General features: G+C 40.5%; 1 protein-coding gene across 4 annotated transcripts in view; it reads right to left on the minus strand.

The window, feature by feature from the left end:
* Positions 1 to 23,128, minus strand: part of usp32 (ubiquitin specific peptidase 32) — a 257,320-nt gene that overhangs the window by 108,831 nt on the left and 125,361 nt on the right. For all 4 annotated transcript variants that reach the window (XM_068010358.1, XM_068010356.1, XM_068010355.1 and 1 more), the window contains one exon: positions 10,931 to 11,090. In XM_068010358.1, coding sequence (XP_067866459.1) covers positions 10,931 to 11,090 — 160 coding nt within the window. The remainder of the gene's footprint in view (positions 1 to 10,930; positions 11,091 to 23,128) is intronic.

The raw sequence follows: 23,128 nt of genomic DNA on the forward strand, positions 1-23,128 counted from the left end.
CACACACATACAAAAATACATAGATACATCAGGGAAAGGCAATAGGCCCATCCTAATACAAAAGGCAGGTGCAGGGAATCTGCAATATAAACAGAAAATGCTAGCAATACTCAACAGGTCAGGCAGCATCTGTGGAGAGAGAAACAGTTAACCTTTTAGGTCAATGACCTTTCATCAGAACTGGAAAATGTTGTACTGGATATTCCTAATGCCATTTAAGGATCCTGATCCTTGGTATCTACAATTTTGAATTAACTATTTTCTGTAGCACTTTTCTGATTTGATTCATGTACAACATAACCCAATACACAAGTCACATCCCTAAGCATATTTTTTATAGCGAAATAGTGCAACATGCTTATATTCTTAGCTTGCCACCTGATGCAAATATCTCAGATGCAACTTCTATACTAATTTTCTATTTACATTGCAAATTTAAATGCCAGGGAAAGGATTTAAAGATAACTTTACTTCAAATTAGTTTGTTTTAATTCTTTCATGGGATGTGGGCATTGGTGGCAAGGCCAGCATTTGCTGCCCATCCCCAATGGCCCTTGACAACTAGACCACTTCAGAAGGCAGGTAAGAGTCAACCACATTGCTGTGGGTCTGGAGTCACATACAGGCCAAACCAGGTAAGGACAGCAGATTTCCTTCCCTAAAGGACATTAGAGAACCAGATGGGTTTTTACAACAATACTTTCATGGCACCATTGAGATGGGCTTTCAATTCCAGATTTTTATTAATTAATTGAATTTAAATTCCACTAGCTGCCATGGTGGGATTTCAACTCGTGTCCCCAGGGCATTAGCCTGGGTCACTGGATTACTATAATAAAAGCAAAATACTGCGGATGCTGGAAATCTGAAACAAAAACAAGAAATGCTGGATTCACTCAGCAGGTCTGGCAGCATCTGTGGAAAGAGAAGCAGAGTTAACGTTTCGGGTCAGTGACCCTTCTTCGGAACTCCAGTTCCGAAGAAGGGTCACTGACCCGAAACGTTAACTCTGCTTCTCTTTCCACAGATGCTGCCAGACCTGCTGAGTGAATCCAGCATTTCTTGTTTTTGTGTCACTGGATTACTAGTTCAGTAACATTACCACTAGGCCACCATCTCCCCGACAATTAGTTCAGATTGTATATTGAATAATGAAGGAAATATTAATTTTATATTTATTTTGTACTTAGAAGTAGACATGTCAATGTCAGGAACTGAACATGTAGTATTCAGTATTAGCATCAAGCCCTCCTAGGTTAGATACAGCAAAGCCAGACGCTGAGTCCAGCTTCCACTGCTCTACCCTACCCCATCACCACTCCACTGTACCAGCGTAATCTTTCTACTTCTCACACCAGCCATCCCTTCTTCCTGAAAAAGATGGCAAATTTTGCAATAACGTGTACGAAAGTGTAGAAAGTGTAATGCTTCAGCCTATGCTAGATTGAGAACACGCAAAGTCATTATGTACAAAAGCGTTATTGCAGTAGGGAGAGGATATTTTCAACCCTTCAAACCCAGGGTTAAGAGGTGAAAAACTATGCAACCCAGTTCACAGATTTTAACAGATTTACTTCCCTTTAAAGACACGTTTTCATTGGGGGAAACCCACGATTTGAAGTCACTCCTTTCATTCCATGAATTGGTTTCATTTCAACTCATTATTCAAAATGAAGACCTTAATGGATTATTAGATTACACATTGGATCCTTTCTTGATCACAATACAACCAGAAATGACGACAGTTACTGATAGCTGTTTCTGGTCTGGTATACCAAAGAAATTATATTGTGTTTGCTATTTTCTTCCTGTCAAACAAAAGAGGGTTTAATTGCCAGTGTCGGCGGAGTACAGGGCCACTGGTATCACTCTGTCCAGTAATGTTCCTGATAGCTGGCTAGACAAAGTATTAATTTCAAATCACAAATTAATCAGAGGAAGTGGAGCAAATATCCTCTTTGACAACCTGTGAATGGCTCGCCATCTTAAAAGTAATGAGAAACTGCATTTATGATCTTTTTTCTGATATTTCTTTAGAAGATAGGAACAGTGTATTTAAGGTTGATTCCCCACCCCAAGGCTGTCATGATAGTCACCTTACAGGAGTAGGCAATAATGCGGAACAAAAGGAAATATCTTCGGGATAGTGAATTCACCCCTTTCATTCGATTACATGCTTCATTTATCATTCAAATCACCATTCAATGATAGGATGGCGGCCATTTAGTAGTTTTACAGGTTTTATCCCCCTTTAAATCTTACATTACAAAAGTGGAAGCTCATCATTTATGGACAAACAAATTCATATGTGGCAGTTCCTATAGTAACTTCTTCAAAATAATATGATGGACAATGTATAAATGGTAGTTACAATCATACAGAAGAACCTTTTATTGTTGTTGGAATAACTGGATAGTGTCTTAATGAATTTCCAGTCTGTAAGAGTGGTGAAACGATAAAAAAACCTATTTGTATTTAACCATCGGCAATATTTTGCTTTTGCTCGATTGCTTTCTATGGTGTGTCCAAGGCATTTATAGAACAAAGATTTGCTCTCACATCCCCACATAAAATATTCGCATTCTAAAAGTCTGTGTCGTTAAAGCCCTCTTTTCTGGAATCTAATTGGTCCATAACAAACAAGAGATCATGACTAACTGTTGCATAGCATAGAACTATACACAACAGGAGGTGGCCATTTGGTCCAACAAATCCGTGACAGCTCTTTCAAAGAGCAATCCACTTAGTCCCACTCACCAGCTCTTTACCCATATCCCTGCAATTTTTTTGTCCTTCAATTATTTATCCAATTCTTGAAATCTGTTTCCATCACCCTCAGACAGTTCATTCCAAATCTTAACCACTCGGCATGAAAAAACTTTCCTGAAGTCACCTCTGGTTCTTTTGCAAATCACCATAAATCTATACTCTCTGATTCCAATGACGGAAGGGTTGGGAAACAGGTACTCTTTATTTACTCTTATCTAAACCAACACTACGTCTTACCTAAGTCATAGATAGGACTAGGAAAGAGGTTCTGCATAGGGAGTATGAGCAGCTAGGGGCTAAATTAAAATCATCAAAAGGTGATAATCTCTGGGTTATTACCTGAGCCACAAGTAAATTGGTGTAGAGTAAATTAGATGAGAGTTAAATGCATGGCTGAAAGATTGGTGTGGGAGAAATGGGTTTCCATTTATGGGGCACTGGCACCAGTACTAGGGAAAGTGGGAGCTGTACTGCTGGAGTGCTGTTCACCTGAACCATGCTTGGACCAGTGTCTTGGTGAGTCGCATAACTAGGGCAGTAGAGAGGGCTTTAAACTAAATAGCGAGGGTGAGGGATCAAGTGAGGGAAGATGCAATAATTTAAAGAGAGGAGAAGGCAAAAGAGCAAGATAGCAAGAAGGGTAATGATAATCAGAGTGGCGCAGGATGGGACAGAGCATACAAACTGAAGAGTGCGCCAGAAGATAAGGCTAGAGGTTGTGAACTGGGTGGTGGCGGGGGTGGGGTGGTGTTCGCGTGAAGGGAGATTCAGAAATTCAAAGAGAAAGGTCGAGGCATCTTAACAGTATAGCATTGCGGGTAAAGACAAGCAGAATGGGACAGGAAGGGACAGAGTGTTTAACAAAAATTGTACATCAGTGAACAAGGTCATTGCAGGGAACAGACGTAAAAAAAAAAATGAAATTCCAGGTTCTTCATCTGACTGCACAAAGCATCTGTAATAAGATAGATGAAATAGTGGCACAAATAGAGATAAATAATTTAGATCTAATCGTCATTCGAAAGAAATGGTTGCATGGTGATCAAGGTTGGCAAATAAATATTCCAGGGTACACAATATTTCGGAAAGACAGAATGGCAAAGGAAGAGGTGTAGCCCCAATAGTAAAGGTTGACATAAGACATTAGAGAGAAAGGATCTGGCCTAAGAGGAAGTAGAATCAATATGAGCAGAAATTAGGAATAGCAAGAATCAGAAAACACTGGTGGAAGTAGTTTACAGATCCCCTAACAGTGGTTATACCGTTGGACAGAGCATTAAACAAGTATTGGAGCTTATAACAAAGGAAATGTAATAATTCTGGAGGACTTCAATCTTCATATAGACTGGGACAATGAAATTGCTAAGAGTGGTCTGGAAGATGAGTTTGTAGAATGTTTTCGGGACAGTTTCTTGGAGCACTACGTTGTGGATCTGACTGGGGATAAAATCTTAGATCTAGTATTATGTAATGAAGCAGGCTTAATTAGTAATGCCATATTAAAATATACACTGGGAAATAGTGAACATAATACCATTGAATTTCATGTTAAGTTTGAAAGTGACATACTCTAATCACGAACAGCATTCTTAAACAAAGCCAATTACATAGGTATGAGGGGAGAACTGATTAAGGTTAGTTGGGCAAATAGACTAAAAGGTATGGCAGTAAATGATCAGTGGGAAACCTTTGAAGCAACAATTCAAAATGTTCAAAAATACATTCCATTGAAAAACAAAAACTCGTTAAGACAGACCCATCCGGGGCTCACTCAGAAAGTTAAGGATACTATTAGATTAAACAAAGTGACAGCTGACAACGCAGCGGCCCGCTGACGTCATCAGAGCGCTCCAAGCTGCACACATACGCAAACGGTCTCTTGTGTGCTGAGATGCTGCGCATGCGCAGCCTACGCCTTGCCAGGACTAACTGGCGCAGGAAAATGCTCTCGCCCCTCAGGCCGCTTGCTCCCCACCCCCCCCCCCCGCCCCCACCACACCCACTCTCTGGCCACTCGCTCCCTGCTTCCCCATCCCTCCAGACGCTAGCTCTAGGCCATGGGCCGCTTCCCTTCTCGCAGCCCGAAGAAGTAAAACGGGCCGTGAGGGGTGACGGGGCGATGTAGGAGCGAGTGGCTGAGAGGAGGGAAGCGGTCCGCAGCCTAGAGCTAGCATCTGGAGGGATGGGGGAGGGTAGTGGAGTGGCTGGAGAGCGGTGCGAAGCGGGGAGCAAGCGGCCGGAGAGCCATGGGTGGGGAATAGTGAGTGGCCAGAGAATGGGATGGTACTGAAACCTCTCAGAACTACGAAGGGTTTGCAACACTGTCAGGAGGTGCTGTCCTTCCAATAAGACTTTAAACAGCGCAATGTCCTCTGAGTATCAAACATGCCCACTGTGTGCTGCCATGGGTTGAAGTTGTTTTTCTGTGATAAATTGAGCAATGCCATCTTTAATCCTGGCAGCTGCCTGAACGTCGCAGACAATGACGTTTCAGCGGAACAGGCTGCATTTGCACATGTGCTAGTACAGCGCCACCTAGTGGTTGTGTTGTCAGCTAATGCAGCCTAGATTAAAAGAGGCTTACAAAAAAACAGTAGCAAGTCTGAGGATTGGCAGTTTTTTTTTTAGAAACTAGCACAGGACCACCAACAAGTTAATAAAGGGAAAAATAGAATGTGAGTAAACTAGCCAGCAATATAAAAACAGATTGTAAGAGCTTTATAGGTGTATAAAAAAAGGAAGAGAGCAGCTAAAGTTAACATTGGCCCCTTAGAAACAGCGACAGGAAAAATTATTTTGGGGAATGAGGAAATGGCAGAGGCATTGAACAAATATTTTCTGTCCGTCTTCACAATAGAAAACTTAAAACATAAGTTTTATACCAGAAATCGACTGTAACCTAGGAGCTAAAAAGTGTGAGGAAATTAAGGAAAGTATCAGCAGAGAAAGTATTGAAGAAACTTAAGGGACTAAAATCTGACAACTCCCCAGGACCTGATGGCTAACATCCTAGGGTACTAAAAGAGACAGCTGCAGAGATAGTGGATACGCTAGCTATGATTTTCCAAAATTCCTTAGATTTGGGAATGGTCCCATCAGATCGGAAGTTGGCAAATGTTATGCCGCTTTTCAAGAAAGGAGGGGGAGAGAAAACAGTGAACTACAGGACAGTTAGCCTAAAATCAGTCATTGGGAAAATGCTGGAAACTATTATTTAGGAAGTCTTAATGCACTTAGAAAATCATAGTATGATTAGAACCAGTCAACATGATGATTTCACTAAAGGAAAATCCTGTTTGACAAATTTATTAGAACTTTTTTGAGGATGTAACTAGTAGGGTAGATAAAGCGGAACCAGTAGATGGAGTATACCTGGATTTTCAAAAGGCATTCGATAAGGTGGCACACAAAAGGTTAATAGGCAAGATAAGGGCTCATGGAGTCGGGGGTAGTATATTAGCATGGATAGGGGATTCGCTAACAGACAGGTGGCAAAAAGAGGGCATATGCAGGGCATTTTCAAGTTGGTAGGCAGTGAATAGTGGAGTGCCGCAAGGATCAGTGCTTTACAATCTAGATCAATGACTTAGATGAATAGACAGAGTACAATGGTAGGTGGAAAGGTAAGCTGAGGGGAGGACAGAGAGGCTGCGAAGAGATAGAGACAGATTAAGTGTGTAGGCAACAAGATGGCAGAGAGTATAAAGTAGGGAAATGTGATGTTATTCATTTTGGTCGTAAGAATAGAAAAGCAGAATTTTTTTTTTAAAAAAGGGGCGAAACTTGTAAGTGTCAATGTTCAAAGAGACTTGGGTGTACTTGTACAAGGAATGCAGAAAGTTAGCATGCAGGTATAGCAAGAAATTAGGAAGACAAATGGCACGTTGGCCTTCATTGCAAGGGGACTGGAGTACAGGAATAGACAAGACTTGCTACAATTGTACAGGGTTTTGGTGAGACCACATCTGCAGTACAGCGTGCAGATTTAGTCTCCACATTTAAGAAAGGATATATTTGCATTGGAGACAGTACAGCGAAGGTTCACTAAATTGGTCCCTGGGATTAGGGGGTTGTCCTTTGATGAGGCACTGAGTAAATTGGGCCTATATTGTATAGAAGAATGAAAGGCCATCTCATTGAAACATACAAGATTCTGAAGGGGCTGGATAGGGTAGAAACAGGGATTGCTTCTGCTGGTCGAGGGATCGAAAATATGGGGCACAGTCTCAGGATAAGGGCTGACCATTCAGGACTGGGATGGGGAGAAAGTACTTCACTCAAAAGGGTTGAGAATCGTTGGAATTCTCTGTCCCAGAGGGTTGTAGATGCTCCATCGTTGAATACATTTAAGGCTGGGAAAGACAGGTTTCTGGTCTCTCAGGAATCAAGGGATATGACGAGCGGGCAGGAAAGTAGAGCTGAAGCCCAAGATCAGGCATGATCATACTGAATTGCGGAACAGGCTCAATGGACACATGGTCTACCCCTGCTCCTATTTGTGTAAACCCTTCATGATTTTCAACACCTCCATCAAATCTCCTGTTACTCTTCTCTGCTTTGAGAATAACTTCAGCTTCTCCAGTCAATCCAGGTACCTGTAATCCCTCAGCACCAGAATCATTCTAGTAAATCTCTTTTGTATCCTCTCCGAAGCTTTGCATTCTTCCTATATTGTGGTACCCTGAATTGGTAACACTACTGCTGCTGGAGCCAACCTAGTATTTGATATAGGTTTAGCAAACTTCCTTTTATATTCTATGCATCTATTTATAAAGCCCAGGATCCCACCCGCTTTATTAACTGCTTTGTTAACATGTCCTGCTATTTTCAAAGATTTGTGCACTAACAACAACAGTTCTTTCTGTTCTTGCAGCCCCTTTGAAATTGTACCATTCAGCTTGTATTCTGTCCTCATTCTTCTTACTACCATGTATCACCTCTTACTTTCCTGCATTGAATTTCACCTGCCACGTGGTGGCCTATTCTACCAGCCTGTCGATGTCCTCTTGAAGCCTATTACTACCTTCCTCACTGTTTACAAAGAACAGTACAGCACAGGAACAGGCCATTCGGCCCTCCAAGCCTGCGCCGATCTTGATGCCTGCCTAAACTAACACCTTCTGCCCTTCCGGGGCCCATATCCCTCTATTCCCTTCCTATTCATATATTTGTCAAGATGTCTCTTAAACGTCGCTATCGTATCTGCTTCCACCACCTCCCCTGGCAGCAAGTTCCAGCCACTCACCACCCTCTGTGTAAAAAACTTGCCTCGCACATCCCCTCGAAACTTTGCACCTCGCACCTTAAACCTATGTCCCCTAGTAACTGACTCTTCCACCCTGGGAAAAAGCTTCTGACTATCCACTCTGTCCATGCCGCTCATAACTTTGTAAACCTCTATCATGTCACCCCTCCACCTCCGTCGTTCCAGTGAAAACAATCTGAGTTTTTCCAACCTCTCCTCATATCTAATGCCCTCCAGACCAGGCAACATCCTGGTAAACCTCCTCTGTACCCTCTCCAAAGCCTCCACGTCCTTCTGGTAGTGTGGCGACCAGAATTGCATGCAATATTCTAAGTGTGGCCTAACTAAGGTTCTATACAGCTGCAACATGACTTGCCAATTTTTATACTCTATGCCCCAACTGATGAAGGCAAGCATGCCGTATGCCTTCTTGACTACCTTATCCACCTGCATTGCCACTTTCAGTGACCTGTGGACCTGTACGCCCAGATCTCTCTGCCTGTCAATACTCCTCTAAGGGTTCTGCTATTTACTGTATACCTCCCACCTGCATTAGACCTTCCAAAATGCATTACCTCACATTTGTCCAGATTAAACTCCATCTGCCATTTCTCCGCCCAAGTCTCCAACCGATCTATATCCTGCTGTATCCTCTGACAATCCTCATCACTATCCGCAACTTCACCAACCTTTGTGTCGTCTGCAAACTTACCAATCAGACCAGCTACATTTTCCTCCAAATCATTTATATATACTACAAACAGCAAAGGTCCCAGCACTGATCCCTGCGGAACACCACTAGTCACATCCCTCCATTCAGAAAAACACCCTTCCACTGATACCCTCTGTCTTCTATGACCGAGCCAGTTCTGTATCCATCTTGCCAGCTCACCTCTGATCCCGTGTGACTTCACCTTTTGTACCAGTCTGCCATGCGGGACCGTGTCAAAGGCTTTACTGAAGTCCATATAGATAACATCCACTGCCCTTCCTTCATCAATCATCTTTGTCACTTCCTCAAAAAACTCAATCAAATTAGTAAGACACGACCTCCCCTTCACAAAACCATGCTGTCTCTCGCTAATAAGTTTGTTTGTTTCCAAATGGGAGTAAATCCTGTCCCGAATAATCCTCTCTAATAGTTTCCCTACCACTGACGTAAGGGTCACTGGCCTATAATTTCCTGGATTATCCTTGCCACCCTTCTTAAACAAAGGCACAACATTGGTTATTGTCCAGTCCTCTGGGACCTCACCTGTAGCCAATGAGGATGCAAAGATTTCTGTCAAGGCCCCAGCAATTTCTTCCCTTGCCTCCCTCAGTATTCTACGGTAGATCCCATCAGGCCCTGGGAACTTATCTACCTTAATGCTTTGAAAGACACCCAACACCACCTCCTTTTTGATAATGAGATGACTGAGACTATCTGCACTCCCTTCCCTAGACTCATCATCCACCAAGTCCTTCTCTTTGGTGAATACTGATGCAAAGTACTCATTTAGTACCTCGCCCATTTCCCCTGGCTCCACACATAGATTTCCATCTCTGTCCTTGAGTGGGCCAACCCTTTCCTTGGTTACCCTCTTGCTCTTTATATATGTATAAAAAGCCTTGGGATTTTCCTTCATCCTGTTTGCCAATGACATTTCATGACCCCTTTTATCCCTCCTAACTCCTTGCTCAAGTTCCTTCCTACTGACTTCATATTCCTCAAGTGCTTCATCTGTTCCTAGCCTTCCAGTCCTTACAAATGCTTCCTTTTTCTTTTTGACTAGGCTCACAATATCCCGTGTTACCCAAGCTTCCTTAGTCTCAAATTTATTGTGGCAACTCCTCCTAAATCTCCATCTAGTCTGCAACCTCCAACTTAATTCCATTGAAGCGTCTGTTTTCATAATAGACAACAATCTTGCACACAGACTTCGACTTTTATTTACTTGTGACAGCCTTTAGCCAAATTTTGTTAGTTTCAATACAGTACAAGCCATTTTAAAATATTCCAACCTCTGATGAATATGAATTTTGCAGATATTTTGGGTGCTAATTTTTTTGCATATCTGAAAAGTGTGTCATTTCAGGCCACTCTAATGTTTTATCACATTCTGAAAAATATTTGAGTTTGACTTTTATTTACGAAATATAATAAAGGTCACGTAGGTACACAAAAAATGTCACTTCAATTCAAGGATTACAACATATATACCAATAGATATTTGTGTCAAGATTACACTGGACATTCAACTTTCATTGGAAACTAGATGCATTCCCATTGGCATGGTCTACATACCTTCCATTTCTTCAACTAGACAAAAATTAGCTTTGTTCCTTTGAAGCAAAACATTTGCACTATATAGCTGTTTTTCCGAATTCTTTGTGTGAACAGAATTATGAATATTAAGAATTACTGAAAAAAATACAAGAAATATGTCTATTTTACAACTGTCAGATGCTTAGATTTTATATTCAATTAGTGGGAAGAAGCACTGCATTCTTAATAAATGCAACACTTAACACAATGACGTCCTGCTTCAGTGAGATCATAAATGGGAAGTGAAAGTCACCCAGGAGAAGTAGATAGTGGGCAGTACGCCCACTTCTGATGTCACGGAGGGGAAATTTTACACCTCCTCCTTAGGTTAACTCTAGGTTAGCCACATTTACTGATGAGCAGATGCTGACGTCCTTTTTAGGCACCTGCTTGCGGAAGTAAAAAATAACAGAAAACAGCGAAGAGCATAAAATGTGGCAATGAAAAGCTTGTAAATCAAGGTAAGCTTCACAAAAAGAAAAAAGGTCGGCACGTTGACTTTAACAAAGGCTACCACTTGAAAAATTATTCTAAATGTAAGGGGTTCATCACTGGGCAGACTTCATACAATCACTGATTCCATCACATTTTTGAAAAAAAATACTTACAATGAGTAACTCCAGCCAGAGTTTGATAGAAGGTAGGTGTATCGCTATCATCCGTAAGAGTGACACACACTCCCCCAGACAGCAGCCATCGAGCAAACGTGAATGCATCCTTGTTTTGAAGGAGCCAATTCTTGAACTTCTCGTAATTTACCTTTTCTCCCTAAAATGAAAGCAAAAATGTCAAACTAGAATTGTATGCATCAAATTTACAAAATCAATCACTTTTACAGGACAGTACTGTGATTATGTTACTGAACTAGTAATCCAGAGGCCCAGATTAATAATCTGGGGACGCATTCAAATCCCACCACGGCAGATGGGGAACTTAAGTTCAGTTAATGGAATAAAAAGCTAGTATCAGTAATGGTGATCCAACTGGTTCGTTAATGTCTTTTCAGGAGGAAAATCTGCTGTCCTTACCCAGACTGGACTATATGTGACTCCAGACCCACAGCAATGTGGTTGACTCTTAACTGCCCTCTGAAATGGCCTGGCAAGCCACTCAGTTGTCACTACCATCTTCCCAAAGGGAATTAGGGATGGGCAAGATATGCTCTTGATGCCCGCATCTTGTGAATTTTTTTTTATTCATTCATTCAAGCATGCACTGAAAAATGGAACTTAAGCAGAATTAAAATCAACGTAAGTAACCATAGCTACCATGGCACCTCGTATGTTGTTACAGAGTCGATTTGAGCTTGTGAAGCACATATACCATCACTCCAATAGCATTTTATGCGGAAAGGTCGCTCAGGTTATGAAGTTTTATTCCATATATTTCAGTTTCAAATCACAGGTTCTGTAACTTGCACAAACATTTCAACAATGAGCAGACAGCAATGTAGTTTAAAAAGTGATGTTTCAAAAATGTTTTCAATTGTTTTTGTTAAATATTTGATATAAAACTGTTTATAATCTCCACTGTCCAGAAAGCTACTCTTTGCAGTATTAATAGAGATGTAAAACAATTTCTAAAATAGGCATTTGTGGTGAATTCTACTGAGAAAGTTTCGACAGGGGACCACCAACAATCTGGTTACTATTATAACATTTGATTTTTTTATGCCATTAAATAAGTACGGTATCTGATATCTGAAGAAGTTGCTCATCATCCAAAAACCCCTTCAGCACAACAGTAAACCCAACCCAGCAACAATTACTGGTATTTAAATTATATAAAGATAAGACAATAAGTATATTTAGGCAAGTACTGAAATCAAATAAAAAGTGACAAAGATTAAGGCAATGCCATTACACTGGACAGTACATACATTCCTTCTCCACCCGTCAGTTCCTTTTTTCCCCCCAGTCTTTATCTTATGGATACTGACGAGAGAAAGAACTTAAAATTAAGATGTCACTGCAGCAAACACTCGATTCTAACATTAACTCTCGAGTTGCATATTACTTGTATATTCATTGTACATTTAGAAATCTTTTATATGCTCTGAAATATACACCCCTGGTGCTCCATGTGCTTTATTATTTGTATGTTTAAAATAGTGCAGTCTTTTAATTACATAACCAGTTCATATTTGGGATTTAAACTATAACAATTTTTGATAGATAGCATTTCAAGCAATCCCACTTTTGTCCCCAAAAATTTAAAAGAAGTCAAAATATTAGGTCTAATCAATTCATAAAACAATGAAAATACTCCTGGCATGAGGATGTATGCTTATCACAAATTCAGATCTACTCTAAGTACATATTAACGATAGTGATTTGCACGGATTTTTACAGTTTATAAATTGAAATTACTCTGGTGCTACTTATAATTGCAGGGCACTGGTACGGATCCTTCCAAGGCTATGAACCAAGAGGAGCACTAATATCAGCTTGAGTTAATTTCAATTTTCTTTTCTTTCTTTCCAAGATGAAGCTTAGCAGCATGCCAACAAACTGAGAATTGATAAAATGTACAATCCATCAGCAGCAGGTAGATTTAAAAAACAAGCAGATCTAGGACAACACAAAGCCATCTATGAAGGATGGGTTTTCTACAACCTGTGCAACTTGGCTGCTTAATATATTGGTAATCATGTCTGTCTGCAAAAAGCTGCAATACGAAATGTACAAACTGAAGGGGAAGAGAAGAATATTAATGAGCAATTAGGATTTCTTAGTGATGTAAGACTCTGACCACAGTTAAGATAAGCATAGATTAATCACTCCACCACCCCACCTCATTTGGTTCTATGACTTTGACCAGAACTAAATTTCATATTTAACAACTTAACTGAGAAAATAACTGAGATGTCACTGTAAAATTATCTCATTTGTAATAATACAAGGACATGGTACTACACTGATCCCCACAAAATAAAAAAGCAGCTGAGAAATGCAACTATGAATCTGCATGTCTGTAGGGTACAATCAGAAAGCACAGCTTGCCAGAGAAGCATATAAAATTATCGTATGCTGCAGCAAAAAAAAATGTTGCTTGGGGGCAGGGGAGGGTGGAGGGGAATCTGCAGAAAAAAGTACAGAAGGAGGATGATATCTATAAGTAGAAGTCATCACAGAGTCAGCATTCAATAATGGGACTCAATGCAGGTGACTCATTCCTTGAGCATTTTGTGTGAACTGATGAAGTTAGCCCAAATTCTTAAATATGTTGTGCTAAGTTACAATTAGCTGTAGAGTTCTAAGAAATTTAGAGACTTTCATACAACAGGAGTGGATGATGGGTTCCAAATTCAACTTCTAATTTGATATTTATTTGAGATTGGTTATTGAGGCTGAAGTTTTGAAGTGTTTAGTCCATTCCAAATAAACCAAAGTATAAATGTTATTCAATATATTTACTGTGCACAGGCTTGTAAACAAAATCATTTAATCTGTACCATTAAAGCAGTCTTAAATTTCTGAGGGTGTTAAATAAAGCTAATTACTCATGGCTGCTGCAATCCATTTAGACCAAGTCTAACTTAATTATGTTCCAAAAGAGAAATTGGAAAAATAAATGTTGACTGTCAACGATATGCATGCTCAGAATAACCTACACAAGACTGCACACCTCAACCTTCTGGAATTTTAGAAGCAGATATATATTTACCATATGCAATGAATTTGAAAACCATGCATCTAGACTAGCAAAGTGAATTTTATAGCTATAAAATTACCATTTTAGAAAGCTTCATCTTAAAGAAGCTGGCTTGCTACATGTGTTCTGTTGACTGACGCACTGGCATACGAGGCATTTCAAAAGCGCAGGCACTGATGTTTTCTTAGCTTTCAAATCTTTCAGTGTTATGTAAATTAAATGGTTATCTACACTTCGAAAATAAGGGAATCTTGACTGCAAAGTAAACCCTTTTGCCACAGGAATACTTTTGCAGGTTACCCCCTCAATATGTGGGGATTTCTTTATGTTACGTAATTCTTAAACTGCAGCAAAAACTCCCTTAGTTTGACTGTTATTGTGGTATTAGGTTGCTGAGCCAATTTTAAAAGTAGTATATGTTAACAGATGAAAAAATTTTAATACAACCAAGTTCACACTTGTGTTTTAAGTAGACAGCGATAAACTAGACCCTTTTACCACCTTGTACATAACATGAATTAACATTACTGAACCATATTCAATGGTGCATACATGGAAATTGATGCATTTGTAGCAAAAACAGTGAACATTTTGGGGAAAACAAAACATGGAATGCCTACTGTACAATTCAGCCCAAAACAGTGATTTTACTAGGTTCATACCTCTCTGCCACAGTAAAAGCAATTTTTAGAAATGCCTCTAATTGGAAGGGTCTCTACTGTGCTGAATTTAAGGTCAGACAGCATAAAGCCCTTAACTACATCCTTATAACAGAAAATACTGTGGCCTACAAGGACCCACGCAGTTTATCTGGTTGCTTCTGGACTATAAATTCAATGTGTTGTGGGGGCAGGGAACCAATATAAGTCAGCAGAGACTTGCATGATCAAGTGGAGCAGGAGCTATTTGCCTGAGGTTTGTACAAGTTGTAGTTCATTGAGGGTGGGAGACCGGAAAGTAAGACATTGAGTTGTCTAGAGATGACAAGTGGGAATCCAGGTTTCAATAGCAGTGTGGATGAAATGGACAGTATTATATGAATGGATGTAAGCAATCCTGGTGATTGATAGGATGCCAGGTTTGAAGTTTAGCTCTGGGTCAAACAATGTGTCAAAAATTTGCAAAGTTTGCCTGCCTATAAGCCACATTTCTATCAGCACCAGATTGCTGATAGACTTATCCATCGTGAGGTCACATACAAGGCGGCCTTGTGTGCTTGGAAATTAATATTCTGGAAAGTACTGCAGAGTAGGGTAGGGCCAGCGGGGACAACGGAAGAATGAAGAGGAGGAAATAGGGAAATTAAATCCCAAAGAGCAAGCTGGCCACTGGGAAATAAAAAATGTTCCAGCAAAATACAAACATTTTTCTGGAATATTTTCTACAAGGGGCTTCACATAATGGATAATTACTGGAGAAAGCAAAAGAAAAATGGACAGCTTTCTGCGCAGGTTCAAATTGTATGGTTTAAACAAAGGGTGCAGAATATAACTGGGTATTGTGTTTTTTAAAAGAAGTTTTATAGGATCGTGAAATTAATCCCTTCTGCTAACAGCTTTTCAAAAAAAATTGATCACACATAGGAAAGATTAACCCATTGAGCTCATGGACACATCCACAATGCATTCTTTATGGTTCTTTCCAACAGAGGACGATGGGTTTCCTGGGCCACATGAATACTGATACCACAGCAAGAGATCTTGCAGATTTTAAGAACTTAGCTGCAGACGTAAAATGTCACAGCATGGTGACGATTTGGACTAAAGGCTTTGACTTTCAAAGACCTGGCCTTAACCCATTCAGGCCATTTGTTATCTTCTGACACAAAGTACTTGAGAAGGGAGATATGGAAGTTAGAGCATGGCTACCCGACCTGATCCCAACGGGACCCAATGACATGTGTCGGGTCAGATCGGATCGGACACACTCCATCACCAGCAAGTGGCTCCAATGTTAATGTACTTTTTGGACTTGAAAGGTTTAGTTACAGTTTTGTTTTTACTCGGACCAGATGTGGTTCTGTCAGGCTCGGGTTGGGTTTCATTTACAGACCCGAGCCGGCCTTTAATGGAAGTTACCTCTAAACTAGTTGCAAGCACTTCTGCCTCTAACGTAATATACTATGTAAAACTACCAAGCCTGGCATTATTGATTGAGATTGGCATTGATAAAGTAAATTGATATGAGTTGCTATTTCAAGCAGAGAAAAGTTACCGTAAATTTAAGGGAATAATCAAATTTTCATTTCAGAAGAAACTAATGAAAAGCAGTCTAGGTGGTTCCTGGGTAAGAAATATTTAGTAAGATCTAAAGTAAGATTTCTTTAGAGGAGAAATAACTTGAATATCGACATAACCTACCAGCCCAACAAAACTGCTATTTGAATTTGGGATAATTTTGAAATGAAAAATAGCGTCCGGCACAATTTAGCTGGTTACCTTTGAGAAAATAAAAGGTAATTTAAAATGAACAAACATGTTAATAACTGGAACCACTTGGGAATAGATGATTTTTGTTTCAAGGGTATTATGAGAATATTGTATTACATATAAACCTAACATACGAATTAGGAGCAGGTGTAGGCAATCTGATTGTATCGATTCCACATTCCCGCCTACTCCTGATAATCTTTCACACCTTGCTCATCAAGAATCTACCTCTGCCTTAAAAATATTTAAAGACTCTGTTTCCACAGCCTTTTGATGGAGAGTTCCAAAGACTCATCACCATCTGAGAGAAAAAATGTATTGGACAGCAACAATCTTCCAGGGCTCATGAATGAGATAGAACGGTAACCAAAGGGTTGCCCCATCTCGGATAGTAGAGACAGGAAAACCACAGCTCCAAATTAGAAAAATGATGTGGGTGTGATCCAACGAATGGTTTTCCCAATAAGCCATAGGAATGACAGGTGGGGAGCCAAGTGATGGCACAAAACTACATGAGGGTGGATGTGTTCAAGCCCCTTTACAAGGGACCAAACAGTATAGTGGATTATAGAAAGAAAGAATGGATTAGTGATAGTTCCAACTTGGATGATATTGTACCCGGATATGCATCACAAGGTGTTGCCTATAATATTAAATCTCGCTGATGCAAGAATTCAAGAATTAACCAAGAAATTTTGCGAAAGGGCCAGCACAACATTGACGGAATCAGAATTCAACCCGGTATATAGTAGTATAGTACAGAATTTCCAAGAAGTGCAGAACATTCTAGTGGAAGTCAGGAAAGTGTAGATGAGACTAGTAAATTGATAGTTTTCTCTTGGAGATGTTTGTATCCTTGCCTATGAACTTTTCAAGAGAACTGCATTTGATAGTTTGGCCATTATCCAAGACATCGGGACCATGCAGGGTGATAAGTAAAGGTCATCAGACACACACTCCCGTCCCACCGGCTTGATCCTTTCATAAGATCACCTGAAAGTCTAAGAATGGCTTGTAATGGATGGAGTGAGGCACCTCATGTACTGTATGGAAAGAAATTGATCTGTATTGCACTTTATGAAATGTCCAATTTGAATTGCTTTGTAATAATTTTTACAAATTTTATGAATAAAGTATATTTTTGGAAAAAATAGTCTCGGATGGACCATGTGGCACAATATTGGGATACGGGCATAAATGTGCAGATGTGATTTGTTTCATGTGAAGCAACTAACATGCAGAAATGCATGGTGAACTTGCACTGAAGAATGGGTCTCCAACATGCTCAATTACTTGACAACAGCAAAACACAAAATGGTTAATGTGGACAGTAGAGTGAGACAGCATTTTAAATCATCAAGGCATTGACACATACTCCAGAGAGAAACTGACTAAAACAATCAGAATACAATTAAACACACTGGTAATGGTCAGAAAGAGTAAAATTAAAGTAAAAGGGAAACAAAATTTGGATTAGGACAATTAAGGGCTGGGGAGAAATAACACTTAGTAAGAACTATCCAAAAGATGGTTTGGGGTAAAGGGAGAGTTGGAGAATCTTTTAAATTTAGATTTGAGGATATGATAAACTATAGCTTTCTGTACAACATATGATGATCTTGTTTGCATCATAATCTGTTGTCTGAATTTTATGTACTTAGGTTCTAATAATTTAGAATTAGCAGTACTCCTGCAAAAAGATAAGGAATATCAGAGTGAGGTCATGTACAGGGGGTGCCAATCTATACACCTGCTAGCAATAGCTAGGTTAGTAAGGGTCTGATTAGGAGATGTCAGTAAGGATATTTCCTTCTCAGGTATATTCACTAGCTGCCTATTAGGATAAGTGCTTATTTAGGAAATGTATCTGTTAGAATACTGTTAATGAGTTAAAAGAACAATTACACCAGTATGTGCCTCAGTTTGTCTATAACTAATGTAGCCACTTAATAGGGTGGAAGTAGCGAAGTAGTATGCTTGATGAATATTGTTAGAGCACGTCGCTACCATAGTGCTTGTAAATAATGCACTACAATCCAACTTGCTCAGATGTTATTAAATTTGGGAACAGCATTCCACCCCTGCCTGGAACATTTAGCAACGCTTAAAGGGACAGTAACCAATCTGGAACAAACATTACTACAGCTGAGATATAACAATATCAAGACCATGAGAGATGGGAAAAGTCAAAAAGAAACAACTGTTACCAATGTCAATGTGTGGCATGACAAACTAGATACTTGAGGGGGGAAACAAAGGACAAAAAACCTGAACGCCTTTGTAAATAAATTCACCCCAGAATTTTTTTTCTTTTAAACCATATTACCTGTCATGCCCAAAATGAATTAAACTGAACTAAAAACAGAATCACTTGTGAAGATTTCAGTCTAAAATAATCCAGCTGAACTGGGAAACTAAAACAAATGTTGTCAGGAAAAACAACTGAGATAGTGCAAGCAACTGAGACACACTGGTATTTTGTATTTATGAAGACTAGTCTGTGGGAAGACGTTATAATTTATGTTCTGAGCTCACAGGACAACAGTCTTGCTTGCATTGTGTCTTTATTGAATTGCGCTGGTCACTGTTGCCTGCAGTGAGTGCCTCATCGTAGAGGTTACATGATTACAGCAAGCCAGGAGGCACATTAGTACAGTATTGCATTTCTATCCCAAACACCCCTCTTTTCATACAAAAAAACTCCCCCAAAAATTTGCATCATTTACACTGCAAGTTGCTCAAGTTACCCACTATGCACACAACTGTTCTCATGCATTAGCAGTTTGCTATTCTTATCAGTCTCTGCACAGGCATTGCATACAGTCTTTAAATCATGCCGGCCTCTTAATGGTGCGTGTGCGCGTTGTCATTGGCTGTTCATCTGGGTGATTTTCCTTTTCCGGTTTGTGTTGTTCCCGTGTCACTTGTTGCTGCAGTACTTGTTTTTGTTCCATTTCTGTTGTTGGGGTGCTGTGGACTTCTAGGACTGATGGTTGATCTGTGGTCGTGCAGATGGTGAGTTCACATCTTCCTAATCGGCTGCCTGCAGTGAAGGAACAGCTTCTCTAGTTGCGCGTATGTGCCTGCGGTTGCGACTGGTTGTTCACTTCCACCCCAAACGATCGAGGTGACAATTACTCTAAGCAGGTCCCAAGTTGCCACTTGGACTGACTCGAGAGCGTTGAAGGTTTGTACCCTGACTAGCTCTCCAATGCTCAATTCTGGCAATGGTTTGGCAGTTTTGTCAAAATGAAATTTGGCTTTCTGCTGTTTCACCTTGATTTTGATACTCTCACCTGTTACTACTTGTGGCTTCAGTAGCTTTTTTGCTATTGAAAGAGTAGTTTGGGTGTGGCGTGACATTAGTCTTTGTACTGGACTACTTTCCATGCCTTTATTAGGTGTGCTTCTCCACTCAAGGATTGCCTTGCCGGAATTGCTCGCTTTCTTTATGATTCCTTTGGTGAATATCACTGCCATCTCGGCCTTTCCATTTGACTGGGGATAGTGTTGAGATGATGTATGGTGTTGAATTTCCCAATCCTTTATGAAGCGGCTGAATTCTTCATTCATGAACTGAGGGCCATTGTCGCTCATCACAATGTCTGGAATGCTGTAACGACTGAAATGTGCTTTCAGGCATTCTACATCTCCACTGATGGTCACTGAGCTCAGCTGGTCTATCTCCCAGTAGTCATAATAGTAGTCTACCGTGAAAAGATAATCAGTTCCTGAGAGAGTGAAGAGGTCTACTCCCAGCTTCATCCATCGTCTATCTGGGATGTCTAGTGTCAGCAGTGGCTCTTTAGCTTGGTACTCATTACACACACTGCACTGGCTGATGTGGTCCTTGATTTCATTGCTCACGTTTGGCCAGCAGAACCCTTGCCTTCCTCAGTTTCGACTCAATTTCTTGGTGGCTTGCATAGATGCACTTTAGCATCTCTCCTCTCAACCCCTTAGGGTTAATGACTATTTCCTTTGTATGAAATGTCATCTTGGGCTGTCAATTCATCTCTGTATACCCACAAGGCTCTTGTGACCACAGGAGTGTCCTTGTTGCTTTCAGGCCATCCTTTCATCACTACTTCTTGCAACACTTGGAGCGTTGCATCTTGTTGGGTAGTTCGCTTGATTTGAGCAAGGTGCTGGTCAGTCAGATTCAATGTCACTGCTGGGTTGAGAACTTCCAGAGCATGTCGAGCTGCAGCTTCACATTGGTACTGGAAGATTTCACACTCTGTCGTAGCATCCTCTACTTTCTTCATAGGGAGTGCTGCTCTCGACAGCATGTAAGCGATGTACATCTGTTTCCCTTGCTTGTAGGTCACGTCCAGATGATATCTCTGTAACCAGAGTAACATCCTTTGCAGACGCTTTGGAGCAGACAGTAGCAGCTCAAGGAAAATGCTTTGAAGTGGCTTGTGGTCAGACTCGACTGTCACTTTGTCTCTTCCAAGTAGGTATTAATGAAAATGTTCACAAACAAAGACAATGGCCAGGCACTCTTTCTCAATCTGAGTGTAGTGTCGTTCCATTTACGTTAACACCCTGAATGCAAATGCAACCTGTTGTTCTTACTGCATTAGGGTTGCTCCAAGTCCTGTCTCATTGGCATCACACTGCAGGGTGACTTCATCATTTACGTCATAGTATTTCAGCACTGGTGTCGCTGTCATTAGTTCCTTGATTTTAGTGAACGCTGCTTCTTGTTCTGTGCCCCAATACCACAACATGTCCTTGGCAGTGAGTTGGCGTAATGGTTCACATCCCAATGACAAATTGGGCAAGAATTTTGCTAAATAGTTGATGAAACCAACAAATCGTTGCACTGATTTTACATCTGTTAGTCGCTGCATTGCTGCTACTGCTGTCACATTTTCTGGATCCAGGAGAAGACCTTTTGCTGTCAGTACATGACCTAAGCACTTAACTTCAGGCATCTTTAATTGTAATTTTTCTTGTTCAGCTTCAGGTTCATCTGGCAAGCTCTGTCTAGCAGTCACACTAGATTTTGATCGTGGTCAGCAATGGTTTCTTCCATTGTGTCTCTGCATCCAATAATTAGTAAATCATCCACTATAGCTTCAACTCTGGGAAGATAACTAACTATCGCATGCTGTCTGTGTTGATACTCCTCTGGAGCCATGAAAAAGCCAAACAGCATACGCAACTACCTGTATCTCCCGAACGACATCCAGAAGGTAGTTAGAAAGCTGCTGCTTTCACTCAGCTTCACTTACCAGTAACCACCCTTCAGATCTAGGGTAGTGAAGATTTTTGCCTTTTGAAGTTGTGGCAAAATTCCTTCGATGGTTGGCATGGGATAGTGAAATCTCATCAGAGCTTTATTTAGATCCTTTTGGTTGATGCATACTCTCAACTTTCCAGGTTGTTTCACTGCTACCATGCTGCTAATCTATGCTGTTGAAGTTGTCACTTTCTTGATTACTCCCTTCTTTTCCAGTTCTTCTATCTTGTCTATCAGGCTGGCCTTGAGGGCAGCTGGAACTTTCCTTGGCAGATGCTGAATTGGTCTTACACTCTCATCTACTTTATGACATTCTTCAGGAAGACATCTTAAATCTGTAAACACATCGTTGTACTCCTCTAGGATCTATTCCACGGTCAATGGTTTAGTGTGCTGTGACACATTGCAAAACTCTTTTTGCACGTTAACATGTTGAGGGTTACCAGTCCAATCTTTAGACTTGCTCCGGCTGAGATGAGTGGCTTTTGCTTGCCATCGATGATCTGGAACTCCAGATCTTCGTTCTTGTCATTGCATTGGGCTCGCAGAGTAATTTGTCCTCTTGGCACTAGCATGGTGCCATCATATAGCCTCAACCTTACTTTCAAGGGCTTCATTTTTGGATTGCCATGTTGAGCCACTTTGCACAGGTCTGTGAAGGTCATGATGTTGCATGATGCACCAGTGTCTATCTGACACTTTACGTTGACTTGATATTCTCCTTCTGCAGTCATCATTCCAACAGGCACAAACCATTTATCACCTATCGACCTGGCTGAACCAATCTATTGTATGACGTATAGTGATTCGTCAGAATCTTTGGCTGATTCCTCTCCAGCGGCCATCTGTACCTGCTTGTTGTGCTGCCTCCTAGCCAAAGACTTGTGTGCAAAATGATTCGTTTTCTTGCAGTGAGAACATTGCTTTCACCATGCTGGACACACCATTTTTTCCTTTGTGAGACGTCCTCCGCAGTATTTGCATCGTGCCCTTTTGGTCGGGAATGTCTATCAGCATAATGCAAGGCCTGGTCTTTTCTGCCATGAATATGCTCTAGCTGCTGATTTACAACCTCAGCACTTCTGCACATCGATCGCTTTCCTAAGGGTATGTTTGTCCTCTCGCTGCGGGATCTCTTATGCCTAATACAATCCTGTCTTTAATTAAATCTTTTAGTTGCGCAAATTCACAGGATTCTGTGAGCTGTGTTAATGCAGTCACATATTGATCAATGGACTCCTATTTAACTTGGACCCTAATATTGAACACATATCATTCATAAGTTATGTTCATTTGTGGTTCAAAGCGTCCCATCAACTTGCAAACCCATATGTATTTGAGGATTCAGTCTGGACCAATCGTATTATCTTAGGTGGTGCAACATTTAATTTATGGAACTTTATAGCCTGAAGACAATAACCTTTGCAAACCGCAGATAGGATTAAACATAATAATTAAAATACTAAAGAACA

Source organism: Heterodontus francisci, chromosome 30, assembly GCF_036365525.1.
Source record: "Heterodontus francisci isolate sHetFra1 chromosome 30, sHetFra1.hap1, whole genome shotgun sequence".
In the NCBI taxonomy this organism is placed as follows: Eukaryota; Metazoa; Chordata; class Chondrichthyes; order Heterodontiformes; family Heterodontidae; genus Heterodontus; species Heterodontus francisci.